The sequence below is a fragment of the Cherax quadricarinatus genome, chromosome 73 (genome assembly GCF_038502225.1).
Source record: "Cherax quadricarinatus isolate ZL_2023a chromosome 73, ASM3850222v1, whole genome shotgun sequence".
NCBI classification, from domain to species: Eukaryota; Metazoa; Arthropoda; class Malacostraca; order Decapoda; family Parastacidae; genus Cherax; species Cherax quadricarinatus.
This window is the reverse complement of record NC_091364.1, coordinates 8549164-8571526: the sequence shown is the minus strand read 5'-3', so window position 1 is coordinate 8571526 and position 22363 is coordinate 8549164. Positions and strand designations below refer to the sequence as shown.

At 38.3% G+C, this 22363-nt stretch overlaps 1 protein-coding gene across 1 annotated transcript in view; it reads left to right on the top strand.

Annotated features, from left to right (window-relative positions):
* Positions 1 to 22363, top strand: part of Oseg2 (intraflagellar transport protein Oseg2) — a 142570-nt gene that overhangs the window by 105324 nt on the left and 14883 nt on the right. Inside the window, exons 23-26 of the mRNA XM_053794663.2 lie at positions 4252 to 4406; positions 8017 to 8197; positions 14414 to 14605; positions 14782 to 14899. Coding sequence (XP_053650638.2) covers positions 4252 to 4406; positions 8017 to 8197; positions 14414 to 14605; positions 14782 to 14899 — 646 coding nt within the window. The remainder of the gene's footprint in view (positions 1 to 4251; positions 4407 to 8016; positions 8198 to 14413; positions 14606 to 14781; positions 14900 to 22363) is intronic.

The following is a 22363-nucleotide window of genomic DNA, read 5'->3' as shown; positions in this document are numbered from 1 at the left end:
ACCTCGCTCATACATAATCACTGTTTTTGCAGAGGCGCCCAGATACGACAGTTTAGAAGCATATATAAAGATATACGTATAACATATCCCTCCAAACTGCCAATATCCCAAACCCCTCCTTTAAAGTGCAGGCATTGTACTTCCCATTTCCAGTACTCAAGTCTGGCTATATAAAAATAACCAATTTCCCTGAATCTCTTCACTAAATATTACCCTGCTCACACTCCAACAGCTTGTCAGGTCCCAAAAATCCATTAGTCTCCATTCACTCCTATCCAATACGCTCACACATGCTTGCTGGAAGTCCAAGCCTCTCACTCACAAAACCTCCTTTACTCCCTCACTCCAACCTTTTTGAGGACGACCCCTACCCCACCTTCCTTCCCCTACAGATTTATATGCTCTCCCTGTCATTCTATTTTGATCCATTCTCTAAATAACCAAACCACCTCAACAACCCCTCTTCAGCCCTCTGACTAATACTTTTATTAACTCCACACCTTCTAATTTCCACACTCCGAACTTTCTGCATAATATTTACACCTAACATTGCCCTTGGACAGGACATATCCACTGCCTTCAACTGCCTCCTTGTTGCACCATTTACAACTCAAGCTTCACACCCATATAAGAGAGTTGGTACCACTATACTTTCATACATTCCCTTCTTTGCCTCCATAGGTAACGTTTTTTGTATCCACATGCATGTATATGTCAACGCACCACTCACATTTTTTCCTTCATCAGTTCTATGGTTACCCTCATCCTTCATATACCCATCCGCTGACACGTCAACTCCCAAATACATATATGAAAACATTCACTTCTTCCATATTCCCTCTCTCCAATGTGATATACAATTTTTCTTTATCTAAATCATTTGATACCCTCATAACCTTACTCTTATCTATGCTCACTTGTTCACTTTCAAATTTCTACCTTTACACACTCTCCCAAACTCGTCCACTAACCTTTGCAACTTTTCTTTAGAATCTCCCATAAGCACAGTATCATCAGCAAAAAGTAACTGTGTCAACTCCCATTTTGTATTTGATTCCCCATAATTTAATCCCACCCCTCTCCCCAACACCCTAGCATTTACTTCTTTTACAACCCCATCTATAAATATATTAAACAACCATGGTGACATTACATATCCCTGTCTAAGACCGAATTTTACCGGGAAGTAATCTCCCTCTCTCCTACACACCCAAACCTGAGCCTCACTATCCTCATAAAAACTCTTTACAGCATTTAGTAGCTTACTACCTATTCCATACACTTGCAACATCTGCCACATTGCTCCCTTATCCACTCTATCATATGCCTTTTCTAAATCCAGAAATGCAATGAAAATCTTCCTACCTTTATCTAAATACTGTTCTCATTTATGCTTCAATGTAAACACTTCATCTACACATCCCCTACCCACTCTAAAGCCTCCTTGCTCATCTGAAATCCTACTCTCTGTCTTACCCTACCGTACACTTTTCCTGGTATACTCAGTAAACTTATTCCCATATAATTTTTTGCAATCTCTTTTGTTCCCCTGCCCTTTATATAAAGGAACTATACAAGCTCTTTGCCAATCCCTAGGTACCTTCCCCTCTTTCATACATTTATTAAACAAAAATTCCAACCACTCCAACACTATATCCCCCCCCCCCCCCTGTTTTTAACATTTCTGTCATGATCCCATCAGTTCCAGCTGCTTTACCCCTTTTCGTTCTTTGTAATGCCTCACACACCTCCCCTACACTCACATCCTGCTCTTCTTCATTCCTTAAAGATGTTATACCTCACTGACCAGTGCATGAAATTACCGCCTCCCTTTCTTCATCGACATTTAAAAGTTCCTCAAAATGTTCCCGCCATCTACCCAGTACCTCCAGCTCCCCATCTACTAACTCCCCTACTCTGCTTTTAACTGATGAATCCATTTGTTCCCTAGGCTTTCTTAACTTGTTTATCTCACTCAAATTTTTTTCTTATTTTCATCAAAATTTCTTGACAGTGCCTCTCCCACTCTATCATCTGCTCTCCTATTGCACTCTCTCACCACTCTCTTCACCTTTCTTTTACTCTCCATATACTCTGCTCTTCTTATAACACTTCTGCTTTGTAACAGCCTCTCATAAGCTACCTGTTTCTCTTTTATCACACCCTTTACTTCATCATTCCACCAATCACTCCTCTTTAAATACTTTGCTTATATAACTTTATTCTACATCTACAGGATCTTAACCCTTTGACTGTCGAAGGGCCAAATCCTGAAGTTGCTTCTGGTGTCGCAAAATATTCGAAAAAAAAAAAAATTATTTTTTCTAATGAAATGATAGAGAATCTTTTCCCGATTGTAAAGACACCAAAAAAACGAAATTTGATGGAAAACTGACGGAATTACGCTCTCGCGAAGTTAGCGACTTCGGCGATATTTAAAAATCGGCAATTTCGCCCACTTTGAGCCCTATTTTCGGCTAATTCCGTTATTCCAGTCAACCAAACTCATAACTATTTCTTCAGAACTCTATTTTTTCTATCGATTGAGTACAAGAAACTGCCCATTTACCGATTTCAACTACCCAATAACATGGTCAGAAATTTGCAATTTGGCCAATTTCACGAAAATTAAAAAATACGACAATTTCAAAATAAGGTCCAGAATGAACAATGCAGACATTCCTGGCTCTAAAATAACATTTTCTTTGTTCATCAGTCATGTCTCCAGGTCCCTGTGATATTACTCTTGCTTTTTATTTTGAAATTTTATTCAAACAAAAAATAGAAGATTTACTGTTATGCAGACTACTGCAATACTGTAATAATTGTAAAAATTACATCAACCCATTCATGACTGCGTATTAGAATGGCTATTTGGACATTTATTGGACAATGACATCATTTGTTCACTTTTGAACATCGGCAAAAATCAAACATTTCCTGTACTTTGTGCTCCATTTCCAGGTTCTTTTTATAGTAAAATTAATCAAAATCACCTCCATTTCTATAATATAGTTTCCATTCTATCAAATGAGACCAAGAAAACGAGAATACAACCACAAATACTATACGAAAATAGACCACAAAGTCGGCATTTTAATTAAAAAAAACGGTCGGAGTTTTTTTTTTCTCATTATGCACTGCGTGCTCCAGGATTTTTTTTATGTGGTGCACACTGACCACACAGACCCATTCTCTCACATGTGGGCCTACTAGCTTTCTCCTGCCTGATTTGAAGCCGCTAGAATTTATGAGTATATATACGTCAAACACGGTACCTCGCAAACGTATATATACGGCCGCGACAGTCAAAGGGTTAAATGCAAATACTGTACTCAATTCTTAAAATCTTTTTGAAGACTGTAGCAAAGCAACTCCATATAAGCAGAAGATTAACGAATGTAGATAAGCTTATTTGAAGAATTTAAAACCTGCACAAAAAATGTTAAAGCCTTCATATAATGTAAGTTCATGTACTATAGATCAAAAAGCATTAGAGGTAATTTGACCTAACAATTATGTCTCTTGATATAAAGAACAATGTTTATACTATTCCCATACTGGGGAGCCCCGTCTTATGTGCAAGTTGCATTCCTAGTGTTTCCAGTTAAAATCAAGTTGTTTGTAACTGAACTTATAGAAAATGGTAGTGCAAAGTATAATTGTGTTTCATACAAACAGGTGTTCATTACTGGGAGGTTCTTTATCTAAGGAATTGGACCTGTGCTCCCCTTCCTTAGATCAAACCTGAATGCCTCCCTTCCCCCAGGTGCTATATGAACTGTATGGGTTTGGCACTCCCCCATGAATGCAGTCTAATTGTAACTGCAGATTGGCCTTAAAACAGTTATTTTGTCACTATTATGTCATATGAGCCAATCATCATAATGTGGGCATTTGTATGTCATGTATATTTATAAATATTTAATTCAATAAATAATTCTACCCATGTATGCTACACATTAGGTAGTTTTAAAGTTATGCAATATATACGTCATTTCTTTTTAAATTATTCATAAATCCTGCTCTAGTTTTTAACTAGTGTCTTTCTTATTAAGTTTTTAATAATTTGTTGTTAGTATTTAAGATTAATTTAATTTTATCTGTTTCTTTACTTGTTATTTCCAGTGCTGATCAGGTAGCTTGTTCTGAGTATAGCCAGAGTATTGTGCTTTTGTTCACTCTTTAATCCAGGGCTTTTCTTTGAAATCCATTATAAAATATTTCTTTTTCTTTTTTATTCCTAAACAGTTTGAATTTGCCTTCGAGCTGGCCCGTATAGCCATGAAACCTAAAGTACCAGACATTCATTATAAATATGCCATGGCATTGGAGGATGATGGCAAGTATTCAGAAGCAGAATCAGAGTTTATTCAAGCTGGCAAACCTAAGGAAGCTGTACTGATGTAAGTATTCAGAATTACTCTGCTTTTGTACACATTTATACAAAAGATATGTTTATTGAAATATTTTGTATTTATAGAAAATCTTGCATGGGTTATCTTAAAAAGTAAACATTTTTTTTAACACACTGGTTGTCTCCCGCCAAGGTAGGGTGACCCAAAAAAGAAACACTTTTACGATCATTCATTCCATCATTGTCTTGCCAGAGGTGCACAGACACTGCAGTTTAGATACCCCTCCAAACTTCAGATATCCTCACTCTTCCTGCAGAGTGCAGGCACTGTGTTTCCAACCTCCATGATTCAAGTTTGGCTAACTGGTTTCCCTGAATCCCTTCACAAAATGGGACCCTGCTCACACTCCAACAGTTTGTCAAGTCTCAGAAACTATTTGCCTCCACTCCTAACACACACACACACACACACACACACACACCTGGTGGATATCCAAGCCCTTCACTCACAAAACCTTTACCCCCTCCCTCCATCTTTTCCTAGGACAACCCCTACCCTGCCTTCTCTCCACTACAGATTTATATAGCCTCCAAGTTATTCTATTTTGCTCCATCCTCTCTTAAATTCTAAATGTCCAGACCACTTCAACAACCCTTCCTCAGCAAAGATACGTATACACTGAATTTTAGTAGAAATTTGAACATGTGTATTTTTTATGGTGGGTCAGTCATTGGGGAATGGAGCTAAAATATTTTATTTTATTTTTTATTAACACATCGGCCAATACCCACCAAGGCAGGGTGGCCCAAAAAAAGAAAAACTTTCGTCATCATTCATTCCATCACTGTCTTGCCAGAGGGGTGCTTTATACTACAGTTTATAAAACTGCAACATTAACACCCCTCTTTCAGAGTGCAGACACTAAAATATAACCCCATTAATACCATGTTATAAACTAATAATTCCCATATTGACAAAATATTACAAAAGGTGTAGAAAGGATATGCTTATTTTAGCCTCAATTTGAGGCCATCTTCAGTTTACCTGCTAAAAAAAGTCTCTGATTAATGCCAAAATATGCAGATCATTTCTACTCAGTGTTTTATGTTTCGTCCATGTGGGATTTACCTTTTTCTTGATCTGTGCTTATGTCATTTAGATAATATATTATTCCAGCAAGTGTGCGTGAATGTGTTAGATAAGAGTGAATGGAGACAAATAGTTTTTGGGACCTGACAAGCTATTGGAGTGTGAGCAGGGTAATACTTTGTGAAGGGATTCAGGGGAAACCAGTTAGCTGGACTGAGTCCTGGAAATGGGAAGTACAGTGCCTGCACTTTAACAGAGAGGTTTGGGATATTGGCAGTTTGGAGGGATGTCTAAGCTGTCGTATCTGAGTGCCTATGCAAAGACAATGATTATGTATGAGTGATGGTGAAAGTGTTGAATGATGAAAGTTTTTTCTTTTCTTTTTTTTTTTTTTCTTTTTGGATCACCCTGCCTTGGTGGGAAAAGGCTGACATGTTAAAAAAAAATATTATATGGCGCTTTAGTAACATTAATTAAGATGCTCCTACATAAAGTAGAAATATGGAGCCAGTTAAGACAACCTCCTCACTCCATTGTAGTGAGGAACAAAAAAGAGAATATAAATATGCATTATTATTAGTTATTTGAAGCTGTAAGATTCATATATATTTAAGGCTTCTTGTTTTGATGTAATACAGTGGAACCCTGAGAATCAGCTGCTTCGAGTTTCGACTGTTTTTTTTGGCTAAATTTTGTCCCGAGTTTCAGCCTGTGCCCCGTATTTCAGCCGGCATACCAGACCTGCCCGCCTGCCTGCGCCTGCGTGGCAGGCGCCATGAGCCAGTCTAGCTTTGTTTATCCTTGAATGAACATTACCCTGCATGCTCATCCAAACATTTCACAATAAATTCATTGTGTTTAATGCTTGTTTATTGATTGTGACTGTGAAATAAGCCACCATGAGAAACTTGCTTCAGAGGAGGAGGAAGAGGGAGTGAAGGAGGTGCCTTCTTCAGTGATATTAACCCTCCCCTCAAACTTCTCCTTACCAACTTCAACAGAACACATGACCATAACACAAGGCACAGATCACTCTTTGATGTTCCCCGTGTCCATCTCACACTATGTAAAAACTCAATTCACATAAAAGGCTTAAAAATCTGGAATTCATTACCTGTGAATATAAAAGAAATACTGTCTGTTTATCAATTCAAGACTCTTCTTAAAAACCACTTACTCAACCACAACTAAATAAATACTGAATATCTGAATCTCATAAATGTATAACCTGTATCAAACTATTTTTTTTTTTTAATTACATTACCTAACAGAATACTCCATTCTCTTGAATGTGCAGTAACTCATCTAATGACCTTATGACCTGTTTCTGCACTACAAATCATTGATTTTACTCGATATGATTCGATTATATTATACATTGTTATGCTACAGATTTGTACAACTTTAATGCTTCTTATTTGAAATACTCATTTGTACTTCATGTTCTAATTTGTTTACTGTAATTTTTACCACTGAATATATCATTGCTTAGTTAATCTTAAGTTAATTTTAAACCTGCCCATAATGCTCTGCATACAAGGGGCTTTTGGCATGTACACCCAATCACTATATTTCTTTGTACAACTATGTATCATGACCAAATAAAAAATAAATAAATAAATTAAGGACATGTGTGGAATAAGTTGCAAAGTTTTATGGAAAAATACCACCCTGAGCAAGCTGAAACAAGCCATCTACAACAAAACAATGTCCCATTTTAGGCAAATCTTAAAGATACGCCAGAAACAGAGCACTCTTGAAAGTTATTTTGTGTGACGGGTCCAGTGACTCTCAAGCTGGTCCTAGTGGCATTAAAAGACAAAGAGGGGAAGTAACCCCAGATAAGGACTTGTTACCTAAAGTCTTTAAAGGAGGGGATTTCCCTTTACAAACAATAAGACCTTCCTCTCTCCTCCTCCCTATCTTCCAGATGCCAGCAAGACTCTTCAATAAAGATATGTAAATATGATTTTAAATGTTTATTTATGTATTGTATTACTCATTTAAGTACTATATGTATGTTAAACTATACATAGTTAATCTTTAAAAAATGTATTTTTTGTGAATATTTTTGTGGGTCTGGAACAGATTACATAATTGTAATTACATTATTTCTTATGGGAAATATTGCTTCGACTTTAGGCCATTTCAAGTTTAGGCCTAGCTCCTGGAATGGATTACGGCTGAAACTCGGGGTTCCACTGTACTAACTTATCCATATTAGCAGGCATATGTGAGTATGTTAGATAGGAGTGAGTAGAGACGAAGGGTTTTTGGGACTTGATGAGGTGTTGGAGTGTGACCAGGGTAATATTTTGTGATGGGAGTCAAGGAAACTGGTTAGCTGGAGTTGAGTCCTGGAGGTGGGAAGTACCGTGCCTACACTTTAGAGTGACATCTGAGTTGGCCTATATGTGTGCCTCTGCAAAGACAGTGATTATGTGTGAATGATGGTGAAAATATTTCTTTTTTGGGTAACATGCCTCGGTGGGAGACGGCTAACATACTGGAAAAAAACATATTGATATTAGGTATTTTCATAGTTATCAGCTGCTGCTTCTTCCTTCAGGTATGTCCATGCACAGGACTGGGAGAGTGCACAAAGAGTGGCTGAGGCTCATGATCCAGATTCTGTTGGAGATGTGCTGGTGGGGCAGGCCAAGGTAGCCTTCACTGACAGGGACTATCCACGTGCAGAAGCACTTCTTCTACGGGCTCAGAGGCCAGAGCTGGCAGTCAAATTCTACAGGGTAAGTAAATAAATACAGCCTCTCCTCACTTAATGACGGAGTTCTGTTCCTAAGACCTTACCAGTAAACGAATCGTTGCTGAGCAAGGGGCATACTATAATGGTAGTGGGTTTGTGTCAGCCATCTATGATGTTGTTTTAATGTCACCTTTGCACCATTTATAACATTTTTGGTACAGTAGACCGTCGTTTAACACGGTAGTTACGTTCCTGAAAATGCTGTGTTTGGCAAAACTGTGTTTGACAAGCTGAAGAATTTATGGAAAAAATAGGGTTATGTTCCAGGGAGCCCCCAAAAAGCAAAACTTTTTTTTAGACCAACAGATCGTACAAAAATAAAAGTGAATATGTAATTGTAGTTCGTTGTCGTGATGTATTATGTTGTTTTTACTGCATAAGATTACAAATGCAACAGAAATATAATAGTATTTCTTACCTTAAATTGTGGGTGCTGGTGTTTGTGGATGATTGTGAAGAGAGTGGAAAGTTATGCTGTGGCCCTACTGGGCTGAGGCGGATGATAGAGGTACTGAAGTCGATGGATGTACTGGTGTGTGCATAATTCAGCCAGGTCATTCAGTAAGTCAGTCAAGTCATTCAGTCAGTCATCACACAATCTCATATTTACCTCATTCTTTTTGTGTACAAAATGACGCTTCATTCCGGCTACAGGCTATCTCTTGTCTAATATCTCTATTTTCTTTGTTAATTCTAAGACTTAAATGCTTAAACCTTTTCTTGCAACTCTCAGCAACACTTGTATGCCTGCTGGGTGCCATGATAGCTTGGCAGATTTAAGATATGGCAATTAATACGTATCTAAACAAACACAGTGAGCTACTGGCACAGGTTCGTCCAACACGTGTGAACCGAACTGAAGGCTGGGAGGGTGGCAGGGGTGGCTGATGCTTGCGGGGGACAAAAATATGTCACAATTCTTCATTTGTGCTATAACCAAAATGTGCCAGACAAAGCCGTGTTGAACGACGGTCTGCTGTATTTTTAAATGTTGATGCAGTTATTACGCAGTGTGCTGCAGTAAAAATATTTTTTAAAAAATGCTCCATAGTTTTCCAGTTTCAGTACAAATCCTGGAAAACTAGGGATTATTTTTTATAAAATATTTTTACTGCAGCACACTGTGTAATAACAGTAGTGTACTATATATTGTAATAAACAGAATAGAGGAAATCAGCTCTAATATACATTATATAGGTATGCATACTGGTCAGAGCTCCCATCATAAATCCAAGCCATCGGTAAACGAGTACGTCTCAAAGTGAGGAGAGGCTGTATAGAATTAGGAACCTGGTATACCATGAAAACACATAGATAAGAAAGGTAAAACAAAGAATCCCTTTCCTGATTAATGATCTGTTTTCTGGTTATACTCAGATTTCAGTGTCATTACAGTGGGTGCTCCTCCTCATCACTTGTATGGTTAATACTATTTTCCTCATGGCTTTGTTTCCCTTATCTGTGCCTTTCATTAGTGTAGTTTCATATTTTTCCCATCTGTTTTGTCACTACTTTAGTATGTGTTTCTTAAAGGCACTTGTTATATTAAAATTCATCATATTCATTCCAGTATTATTTTTCAATGGAAGTGTATGGTGCATCACATTTATGAAAATTAAACACACACATAAGCATTACTGGCAAAGGTTTTCAACACAGGCATTCAAAAAGCATCTAGAATATGTTCAAATTGGTTCTCCCACCGAGGCAGGGTGACCCAAAAAAGAAAGAAAATGCACATTATCACTGTTTTTGCAGAGGTGCTCAGAATACAACAGTCTAGAAGCATAAACATATAAAGATACACAACATATCCCTCCAAACTGCCAATATCTACGTCTCCATTCACTCCTATCTAACACGCTCACGCACGCTTGCTGGAAGTCCAAGCCCCTTACCCACAAAACCTCCTTTACCCCCTCTCTCCAACCCTTTCGAGGACGACCCCGACCCCGCCTTCCTTCCCCTATAGATTTATATGCTTTCCATGTCATTCTACTGTGATCCATTCTCTCTAAATGACCAAACCACCTCAACAACCCCTCTTCAGCCCTCTGACTAATACTGTTATTAACTCCACACCTTCTCCTAATTTCCACACTCCGAATTTTCTGCATAATATTTACACCACACATTGCCCTCCAACCGTCTCCTCGCTGCTGCATTTACCACCCAAGCTTCACACCCATATAAGAGTGTTGGTACTACTATACTTTCATACATTCCCTTCTTTGCCTCCATAGATAACGTTTTTTGACTCCACATATACCTCAACGCACCACTCACCTTTTTTCCCTCATCAATTCTATGATTAACCTCATCCTTCATAAATCCATCCGCCGACACGTCAACTCCCAAGTATCTGAAAACATTCACTTCTTCCATACTCCTCCTCCCCAATTTGATATCCAATTTTTCTTTATCTAAATCATTTGACAATCACCTTACTCTTTTCTATGTTCACTTTCAACTTTCTACCTTTACACACATTCCCAAACTCATCCACTAACCTTTGCAATTTTTCAGAATCTCCCATAAGCACAGTATCATCAGCAAAAAGTAACTGTGTCAATTCCCATTTTGAATTTGATTCCCCATAATTTAATCCCACCCCTCTCCCAAACACCCTAGCATTTACTTCCTTTACAACCCCATCTATAAATATATTAAACAACCATGGTCATTACACATCCCTGTCTAAGACCTACTTTTACCGGGAAGTAGTCTCCCTCTCTTCTACACACCCTAACCTGAGCCTCACTATCCTCATAAAAACTCTTTACAGCATTTAATAACTTACCACCTATTCCATATACTTGCAACATCTGCCACATTGCTCCTCTATCCACTCTATCATATGCCTTTTCTAAATCCATAAATGCAATAAAAACTTCCCTATCTTTATCTAAATACTGTTCACATATATGCTTCAATGTAAACACCTTCTACACATCCCCTACCCACTCTAAAACCTCCTTGCTCATCCGCAATCCTACATTCTGTCTTACCTCTAATTCTTTCAATTATAACCCTACCGTACACTTTTCCTGGTATACTCAGAAGCTTAGTCTCTTTTGTCCCCTTTCCCTTTATATAAAGGGACTATACATGCTCTCTGCCAATCCCTAGGTACCTTCCCCTCTTTCATACATTTATTAAACAAAAGTACCAACCACTCCAACACTATATAACATTTCTGTCATGAATCAGTTCCAGCTGCTTTAATTTTACGTAATGCCTCACGTACCTCCCCCACACTTACATTCTGCTCTTCTTCACTCCCTGACCAGTGCATGAAATTACTGCCTCTGTTTCTTCCTTAACATTTAAAAGTTCCTCAAAATATTCTCGCCATCTACCCAATACCTCCATCTCCCCATCTACTAACTCCCCTACTCTGTTTTTAACTGACAAATCCATAAGGCTTTCTTAACTTGTTTAACTCACTCCAAAGATTTTCATTAAAATTTCTTGACAGTGCCTCTCCCACTCTATCATCTGCTCTCCTTTTGCACTCTCTCACCACTCTCTTTACCTTTCTTTTACTCTCCATATACTCTGCTCTTCTTATAACACTTCTGCTTTGTATCTCATAAGCTACCTTTTTCTCTTTTATCACACCCTTTACTTCATCATTCCACCAATCACTCCTCTTTCCTCCTGCCCCCACCCTCCTATAACCACAAACTTCTGCCCCACATTCTAATACTGCATTTTTAAAACTATTCCAACCCTCTTCAACCCCCCCACTACTCATATGTATATGATAGTGATATATTCCACTTCGTGTGTTTGTAGGTGCAGTATACAATTAAGCAATGGGAATTAGTATAAAAATTTCTTAGTTTAATGCAGTCTATGTGTGAGGAGCTGTTAATGTCATGTTTAGTGGATGAGTGAGAAAGGATTCAGCAATATCATGCGCTCTGGTACATTAGAGGCCAAAGCCAGAGACTACATCATAATTCAGATACAGTGGAAGAGGGAGTGTTTGGGTGCCACACTGCCACCCTGCAGCAATAACTGTAAGGAGACTTGCCTATATGTTTTACCTTGCTTTGTTAGACTTTCAGATAAAGGATAAGCGCTATTTGATTTTATCTGTCAAGTCATGGGGATTCTAGGAATATGAATATTCTGATGTGTTGGGACAGTCAGCTGGCTGGTGTTATGACAGCCTCTGAAAATCATGTGCACTCATGGACTATCCACCACATGTCTTTCTTACACACACTTTCTCACTATTTATTATGTCATCAGCATGTATAACAGTTGCAGAATTACAGCCTGAGTAAACACATTACCATAGAAGGCATGGAAATGCACAAAGCAACACAAGTATATCACACTGTACACTTGTGGATGCTTGATTAACCCTTTTAGGGTCGGTGCTGTACTTGTATGGCTTGAGAGCCAGGATTGGTGCTGTACTTGTACGCATAAATTCTAGCGCCTTCAAATTGAGCACAAGAAAGCTGGCAGGCCTACATATGAAAGAATGGGTCTGCGTGGTCACTGTGTGCAGTATAAAAAAAATCCTGTGGCACGCAGTGCATAATAAGAAAAAAAAACTCCAACCATGTTTTTTGTTTAAAACAGCAAATTTTCAGTGCATTTTCGTATGGTATTTATGGTTGCATTCTCGTTTTCTTGGTCTCATTTGATAGAATGGAAGATATATTACAGAAATAAAGATGATTTTGATTGGTTTCAAGATGAAAAGTGCCTTGAAATTGAGCTCAAAGTAGCGGAAATGTTCAATTTTTGCCGATGTTCAAGAGTAAACAAATCATGCCACGCATCCAATACACGTCAACTGGTGAATCTGATATTCTTTCACAAGTGCGCTGATATTATTTATACCATTTTTACAATAATGCAGTAGTCTGCATAACAGTAAATCTTCTATTTTTTGTGAGAATAAAAATTCAAAATGGAAAGCGTGAGTAATATAAGAGGGCCTGGAGACGTGACTAATGAACAGAAAAAAAATTATTTTAGTGCCAGGAATGTCTGTCTTGTTTATTCTGGACCCTATTTTGAAATTTGCATCTTTTGAAATTTGTGTGAAATTGGTCAAATTGCCAATTTTTTACAACTTCATTGGGCAGTTGAAATCAGTAAATGGGAGGTTTCTTATACTCATCCGATAGAACAAATGGAGTTCTAGCGAAATAGCTATGATTTTCGTTGACTGGAATGTTGGAATTGGCCAAAAATAAGGCTCAAAGTGGGTTTTTTTTTTTCTTTTAAATTTTTCGACCCTGAGAGCAAGTTCAGGATCGGGGACTCGACCCTGAAGGGTTAAGCTGTTAAGGCTCACTGAATACTGTATTCTCTTGCAGCCTATTTTGTTATGAGGGTTTCACATAATTTAAACACTGTGTTAGATCAGGGCGAGTGAAGGAAAGTTATTTTTAAGGCTTGATGTGCTGTTGGAGAGTGAGCAAAGTAAAATTTGTGAAGGGATTCAGAAAAACAGGTTAGCTGGACTTGAGTCCTGAAGTTAAAAAATACAGTGCCTTCAATCTGATGGAGGGGTGAGGATGTTGCAGTTTAGAGGGTCATTTGAAGTGTGATGTCTACCTGGAGGAACTTCTGGGGGTTAACACCCCTGCAGCCTGGTCCATGACCAGGCAAGACAGCTATTGAATGAATGAAGGTGAATGTATTTTCCTTTTTGGGTTGCCCTACCTATGTAAGAGATGAACGGTATGGTTAAAAAAAATGAGTGAAGTTTTGAAAAACATTAGCAAGATTAGGAAGGGAAATATCTAGTGAACATTACTAAGACATATGAAACACTAGCTCAGTAGGCTTCACACCCATATAAGAGTGTTGATACCACTATACTCTCATACATTCCCCTTTTTGTCTCACAGTACTCTCATACATTCCCCTTTTTGTCTCCACAGATGTTTTAATGCCCCATCCACCTTCTTTCCTTCATCAGTTCTATGGTTCACCTTGTCTTTCATGTGCCTGTCTGCCAGCAAATCCACTCCCAAATATCTGAACGTGTTCACTTCCTTCATACTCGCTCCCTCCAATCTGATATACGATATTTCATTACCTAACTCGTTTGTTAACCTTATCACCTTGTCTTTCCTATGTTCACTTTTCAACTTCCTTTACATACCCTCCTAAATTTGTTCACCAACCTTACCATTTGAGACAAATTTTAAAAAATTCTTTACAGGATAGTAACCAATGGACCGAGGCATTGAGAGTGTGCAAAGAATATCTTCCACATAAGCTTAGTGCACTTCAGGATGAATATGATCGAACAGTTCTGAGCCGAGGCTCACAAGATGCACAAACTCTTATGAACCAGGCACGCCAGTGGGAAGAATCTGGAGAATATGCTCGAGCTGTCGACTGTTACATGAAGGTTAGACAGTATTTGATTTTTAATGCCGCTCCATTATTTTAGTAGAATGGTATGCATAAATATTTTATTTAGCTTTTACTGATGTTTAGCATTGTAACAGACAAACTATAGCATGCACATAAAAACTCCTTAAGTACATGTAAAGAATGGAACATGTTAAATATTATATGATTCAGGTGACCCCAGCCATGACTAGTGATGCAGCAATGCTGGAAAAGGCATGGAGCAAAGCTGGAGAATTAGCTGTCAAGTTCCTGTCTGCTGAGAAAGCTGATGATATATCCCATATACTTGGTTAGTAATTATTAATCTTGTTATTGTATTTGGGACTACACAGTTTCACATCTTATCTCCTCACTATTTTGGTAGGAGTTAAAACTATCTGATTAGTTACCTGAGGATGACAGTGAGTTTCCCTATTGGTTAGAGGCAAATTCAACAATTTTGTGTGTCCAGTTTGGGCTCTGGAACCTTTCCACTTATGAGCCCCTAATGAGACATGGGAATGCTGAAGGGTTAAGAATTCTATCTTACCAGTGTGTTTCATGAGGCTTACAGTTTCTAATACAGTATATAATATACTCAAGTCATGATTATTTGGCTTTGAGTATAACCAAGACTTATTCAACTAAGCTGGTTGTGAGTAGAGACTTCAACTGCTATTCCTGTTTTCCCTACCTGAACACTCATCAATGTAATTCCCAAACACTGTCCATGCCAAATCATTCTTTTAAAACTCACATTTATGTTTACGTCATTTTTATTAAGTGGTTAATTTTTTTTAGCTAGGGTTAGATATGTTAAATGCAATGCAGAATATTTATTTTTGAGGAATGCATTGCCAATGGTGACACTTCAAATCGCTAGTGCTCCCTCATTTAGAATATTGCTCAGTGCTGATGGCCCCGTTCAAAGCAGGAGAAATATCAGAGCTGGAACAAATACAGAGATCATTTATGGCTCTCATTGAGCCAGTAAAGCACTTAAATTACTGGAAATGCCTTCAAGTCTTGAACATGTACTCATTGGAGTGGAGGAGAGAGAGTTACATGATAATATATACAGTGGACCCCGGTTATTGACCGGTTCTGTTATCGGCCAACTCAGTGATCAGCCGGTTTTTCAGCGCCGGTTATCGGCCGTTAATTCGGTGATTGGCCATTTGGGACATGTCCATCTGCCGTCTGGGGCTGCTTACGCGTCAGTTTGGCTGTGTCTCTCGGTGGCTGAGGAAGCTTCTGCTCATGTGTAGTTTGTGTTATTTTTGCAGTGCAACTGTGAAATAAGTAACCATGATTCCAAAGAAAGTTCCTGTGGTAAAGAAAGTGAGAAACACCATGGAATTTAAGTGTGAAGTGATAGAAAAGTTTGAGAGTGGTATGAAGGTGGTGGAACTTGCCAGGATGTACAGCAAGAATAAATTAACAATTACATCCATCCTGGCAAAGAAAGAACAAATCAAGGATGCTAATGTTGCAAAAGGAGTAACTTTTCTAACTAAACAAAGGTCACCAATAATGGAAGAGATGGAAAAATTATTATTATTGTGAATTAAGGAAAAAGAATTAGTGGGAGACAGTGTTGTGGAGTCTTTTATTTGTGAGAAGGCAAGGCAGTTGCATGAGGATCTTGCAAAGAAAATCCCTGGAACAAGTGCTGCAGTTTGTGAATTTAGGGCCAGCAAAGGATGGTTTGATAGATTTAAGAAGTGTAGTGGCATACACAGTGTTGTAAGGCATGGTGAGGCTGCAAGTTCTGACAAATGTGCGGCTGAAAAATTCGTGCAGGAATTCCTGGGGTACATAGAAGCTGAAGGATTCAAACCCCAACAAGTGTTTACCTGTGACGAAACAGGCCTGTTTTGGAAGAAAATGCCAAACAGGACCTACATTACCCAGGAGGAAAAGGCACTGCCAGGACACAAGCGTATGAAAGACAGGTTTACTCTTTTGTTGTGTGGTAATGCTAGTGGGGATTTCAAAGTGAAGCCTTTACTCGTGTATCACTCAGAAAATCTCAGTGTTCAAGAAAAACAATGCCATAAAGAATAGATTGTGTGTGATGTGGAAAGCTAATCATAAGGCATGGGTCACAAGGCAAATTTTCAAAGAGTGGTTTAATGATGTGTTTGGCCCAAGTGTGAAAAAATACCTCCTGGAAAAGAAATTGCCACTCAAGTACCTCCTGGTACTGGACAGTGCTCCTGCACATCCTCTAGACTTGGAAGACCAAGTGTTTAGGGACTTCAGTTTTATAAAAGTGTCTGCTAACACCACTCCTCTCCTCCAGCCCATGGACCAGTAGGTAATTTCTAACTTCAAAAAACTCTACATAAAAGCAGTGTTTCAAAAGTTCTTTGAAGTGACCTTGGACACTCAGTTGACCCTGAGAGAGTTCTGGAGAAATCACTTCACTATCCTCCATTGTATAAGCCTTATAGGTAAGGCTTGGGAAGAAGTGACATCCAGGACATTGAACTCTGCTTGGAGAAAACTGTGGCCAGATTGTGTCCAAGAGAGAGATTTTGAAGGGTTTGAGGCTGACCCTGACCCTACCAACCCCGTGGACTCTATTGTGGCACTGGGGAAGTCCCTGGGGTTGGAAGTGAGTGGCGAGAATGTGGAAGAGTTGGTGGAGGACCACAGGGAAGAGAAGAGCTAACCACTGAAGAACTGCAAGAGCTTCAATTTGAACAGCAACAGACTGCAGCTGAGGAACTTGCTTCAGACGAGGAGGAAGAAGGAGTGAAGGAGGTGCCTTCTTCATTGATTAACCCTTTGACTGCCGCAACCCAAAATCCTGAGGTGTCTCCTGGTGTCGCAGAATATATGAAAAAAAATATATTTTTTCTTATGAAATGAGAGAGACTTTTCCCGATGGTAATGACACCAAAAGTACAAAATTTGATGGAAAACTTATGGAATTATGTTCTTGCAAAGTTAGTGACCTCAACAGCATTTACGCATCTGTGATTTCGCCCACTTTGAACCCTATTTTCGGTCAATTCCATTGTTCCAGTCCACCAAACTCATAGCTATTTCTTTAGAACTCCATTTGTTCTATTGATTGAGTACAAGAAACTGCCCATTTACCGATTCCATCTACCCAATAAAGTGGTCAAAAATTGGCAATTTGGCCAATTTCATGCAAATTAAAAAATATGTCAGTTTCAAAATAGGGTCCGAAATAAACAATGCAGACATTCCTGGCACTAAAATAACATTTTCTCTGTTCATCAGTCATGTCTTCTGGCCCCTGTTATAATCCTCTTGCTTTCTATTTTGAATTTTTATTCACAAAAAAAAAATAGGAGATTTACTGTTATGCAGACTACTGCAATATTGTAATAATTGTATAAATAATCACAACCCATTCATGACTGCATATTAGAATGGCTAGTTGGACATTTATTGGACAATGATGCCATTTGTTTACTCTTGAACATCAGCAAAAATCAAACATTTCTACCACTTTGCGCTCCATTTCAAGATCCTTTTCATAGTAAAACCAATCAGAATCACTTCTATTTCTATAACATGTTTTCCATTCTATCAATAAGAGCAAGAAAACAAGAATACAACATAAATACTATATGAAAATACACCTCAAAAAACACAGTTGGAGTTTTTTTTTCTTATTATGCACTGCGTGCTTCAGGATTTTTTTTATACTGCGCACACAACCACACAGACCCATTCTCTCACATGTGGGCCTACCAGCTTTCTCCTGCTTGATTTGAAGCCACTAGAATTTTTGAGTACATATATATGTCAAACACATTGGCTCATAAGACGTATATATACATGTATGACCAAAACAGTCAAAGGGTTAAGAACATTTGTGCAAAGTGGAATGATGTGCAAAGTTTTGTCGAGAATTACTCCCCTGATAAAGCTTAAACAAGCCATATCTGCAAAACCCTCTCCCACTTCAGTTATTTTGTGAGACAGGGGTCCAGTGACTCTCAGTCTGGTCCTAGTGGCATTAAAAGACAAAGAAGGGAAATAACCCCAGAGAAGGCTTTGCTACCTATAGTCTTTATGGAGGGGAATTTCCCTTCCAAACACTAACTCCTCCTTCTTTCCTCCTACCTATCTTCCAGAAGCCAGCATTAGCCTTCAGTAAAAGTATGTAATATTTATATACTTGTTAAAAAAATTATTTTTTGTGAATATTTTTGTCTGGAACAGATTAATTGTATTTACATTAATTCTTATGGGAAATATTATTTCGGTTTTCGGCCAACCTTCTGGAATGGATTACGGCCAATAACCAAGGGTCCACTGTAACTGGAAAGCCCTTGAGGGCCTGGTCCCAAATCTGCACACTGCCATAACAACATACTGGAGTGAGAGATATGGGAGGAAGTGTAAAATAAACCTAGTGAGGAGCAGGGGTGCAGTGGGGACAATAAGGGAACATTGTATCAACATCCGGGGTCCCAGACTATTCAACATCTTACCAGAAGATATCAGAAACACGGCTGGAACAAGTGTAGAAGCCTTCAAGAGGAAACTGGACAAGTATCTTCACCAGGTGCCCGATCAACCAGGCTGTGAGGGATATGTGGGGTAGCGGGCCTCCAGCAGCAACAGCCTGGTTGATCAGGCAAGCACCAGATGAGCCTGGCCCATGGCCAGGCTCTGAAAGTAGTTAAACTCTCAGAACTCTTTAAAGATATTACCATGAGTGAACAAATCACACCAAGTCTACATATTTTTATAACAAGTCCCTCTCATTCAGAACCTCCTTTACCCCCTTCCTCCAACTCCTGGGACAACTCCCTATTCCTCCTCTCCATTCCAGATTTATATACCCTTCTAGTCATCCTATTTTCCTCCACCCTTTCTGAATGCCCATACTACCTCAACAACCCCTTCTCAGCCCTCTGAATTATACATTTGGAAACCCCACACCTTTTAATCTCCCATGCTCCAAATTCTCTGCATAACATTCTTACCACACATTACCCTCATATAAGACATCTCTGCCTCCAGCCTCTTCCTTGCTACAAATCTACATGTTGGAAAAAAAAAAAGCTGGATGACATTTCTATCTCTCCTGGACATTTATGAATATGCTTATTCCTCACTGTCCTCAGCAGAAACTAATAAAATAATGCCAATGTACATTTGCATTTCTTGCATAAATGCCCTCATAGAGACAAATACAGTTTTTATATATATCAAAGAAACACACATTATTATTTTTTTCGACAGTGAATTGTGAATCCTAAAATATATCTGTGAAAAACTCTTATTTACACAAAATTTTTAAAAATATCAAATGGGAAGAAAAGCAATGAATAAAAACCAGTTTTAGGTATCTTCATATTTAGTCATCTTCATATTGTATGCAGATAATTGCTAGCAACAAATGGAATTCACTGAGTAGATTTGGAGATCATATCTGTAATATAGTATGGTGGAACCCCCGAATATCGGCTGCTGTGTTTATCAGCCAAATTGTATATAGGCCGGTTTTTGGGCCGAAATTTTGCTCCATATTTTGGCTAATGCCTCACAAATTGGCCGTATTATACGCATCAGCCCACCTCCCTTCAGGACGCCATGCGTAGGTGAGTCAGTCTCCCTGTGTCTCTCGGTAAATGAGCATATACTGTACTCAGAGCATTCATCCAAACATTTCCTTAACCCTTTCAGGGTCCAGAGGCCAAATTTCAAAGTGCGCACCAGGGTCCAAGAATTTTCAAAAAATAATTTTGTTATTTTTTTCTTATGAAATGGTAGAGAATCTTTTTCAGAAGGTAATAAAACAAAGAGTGTGAAATTTGATGGAAAATTGATGAAATTATGCTCTCACGAATTTTGATTGTCAGCGATATTTACGCATCGGCGATTTTGCCGACTTTGACTCCCATTTTAGGCCAATTACCTTATTCCAGTCAACCAAATTCTTAGCTATTTCACTAGTATTACTTCTATTCTATCGATTGAGCACAAGAAATCATCAAGTCAACTGTTTCAACTACAAAATAAAGTGATTGGAAATTGGTAATTTGGCCAATTTAGTGCAAAGTTCAAAATATTCCAATTTCAAAATAGGGTCCAGAATAAACAGTGCAGGCATTCCCGGCACTTAACTAACATTTCCTCTGTTCATTAGTTACGTTTTCAGACTTTACAAATTAATCCCATTTTGATTTTTAATTCACATAGTGAATTTTTATTCAGACCAAAAAATAGAAGATATACTGTCATGCAATATTGTAATAATTGTGTAAATAATATCAGCACATATTTCTTCTTTCTTTCAACGTACCAGCCGTATCCCACTGAGGTGGGGTGGCCCAAAAGAAAAAACTAAAGTTTCTCTTTTTAAATTTAGTAATACATACAAGAGAAGGGGTTACTAGCCCCTTGCTCCCTGCATTTTAGTCGCCTCTTACAACACACATGGCTTACGGAGGAAGAATTCTGTTCCGCTTTCCCATGGAGGTAAGAGGAAATAAACAAGAACAAGAACTAGAAAGAAAATAGAAGAAACCCCAGAGGGGTGTGTGTGTATATATATGCTTGTACATGTATGTGTAGTGTGACCTAAATGCAAGTAGAAGTAGCAAGACAAACCTGAAATCTTGCATGTTTATGAGACAGACAAAAGACACCAGCAATCCTACCATCACGTAAAACAATTACAGGCTTTCGTTGTACACTCACTTGGCGGGACGGTAGTACCTCCCTGGGCGGTTGCTGTTTACCAACCTACTACCTAGAATCAGCACATATGTGAACGTATATTAGACCCACCATCTGGCATGTGTTAGATGTGTGAGGTCATTTGTTTACTTTTGAACATCGGCAAAAATTTAACATTTCCGCTGTTTTGAGCTCAGTTTCAAGCCATTTTCCGTACAAAAACCAATCAAAATCATCTCTAGTACTGTAATATTTCTTCCATTCTATCAAATGAGACCAAGAAATCGCAAATACAACTATAAAAAACATACAAAAAACACTGCAAAGTTGCTGTTTTAATCGAAAATTACGGTCTCAGTTTTTTCTCTCATTATACACTGTGTGCTGCAGGATTTGTTTTATGTGGTGCACACATACCACATAGATGTATTTTCTCATATCTAGGCCCAAATTTACTGCTCACAGCTTATCAGAGTGAGCTGAACTCATGCCGTAGATCTATGGTTTGGACCCTCAACGTAAAGCAGTAGATCTATGACATGGACCCTGAAAGGGTTAAAATCCATCAGTTTTTGTGCTTGTTTATTAACCCTTTGACTGTCGAAGGGCCCAATCCTGAAGTTGCTCCTGGTGTCGCAAAATATTCGAAAAAAAAAAAATTATTTTTTCTTATGAAAATGTTAAGATTATTTTTCTGATTGTTTTAGTCCCAAAAAAAAATTTTTCCCATCAGTACTTACCGAGATATAGAGTCCTGAAGTTTGCTGAAATTGATCTGCTGGCGGCAACAGCGGCGACTGCCGCTCACCCGGTAAACTTTTATTTACTTGTATTCGATGGTTTCTTGTTTTTTTTCACTATTTTATTTTTTCACATAACTTTTGTGGCCTGTGAGACCAAATTATTGTGCAATGTTCAAATATACACTCGTTGAATGTAACACAATTATAGCAAAAACACTCGTATCATTATAATGTTGCTAAAACTTGTTTACACAAACAAACAATGTAAACAAATGTTTATTACGATTGCTTTATAATATATATACATATGTACAATCACTGGACACTTTATTAGAAGTGCTGCAGCTTGTGGAATT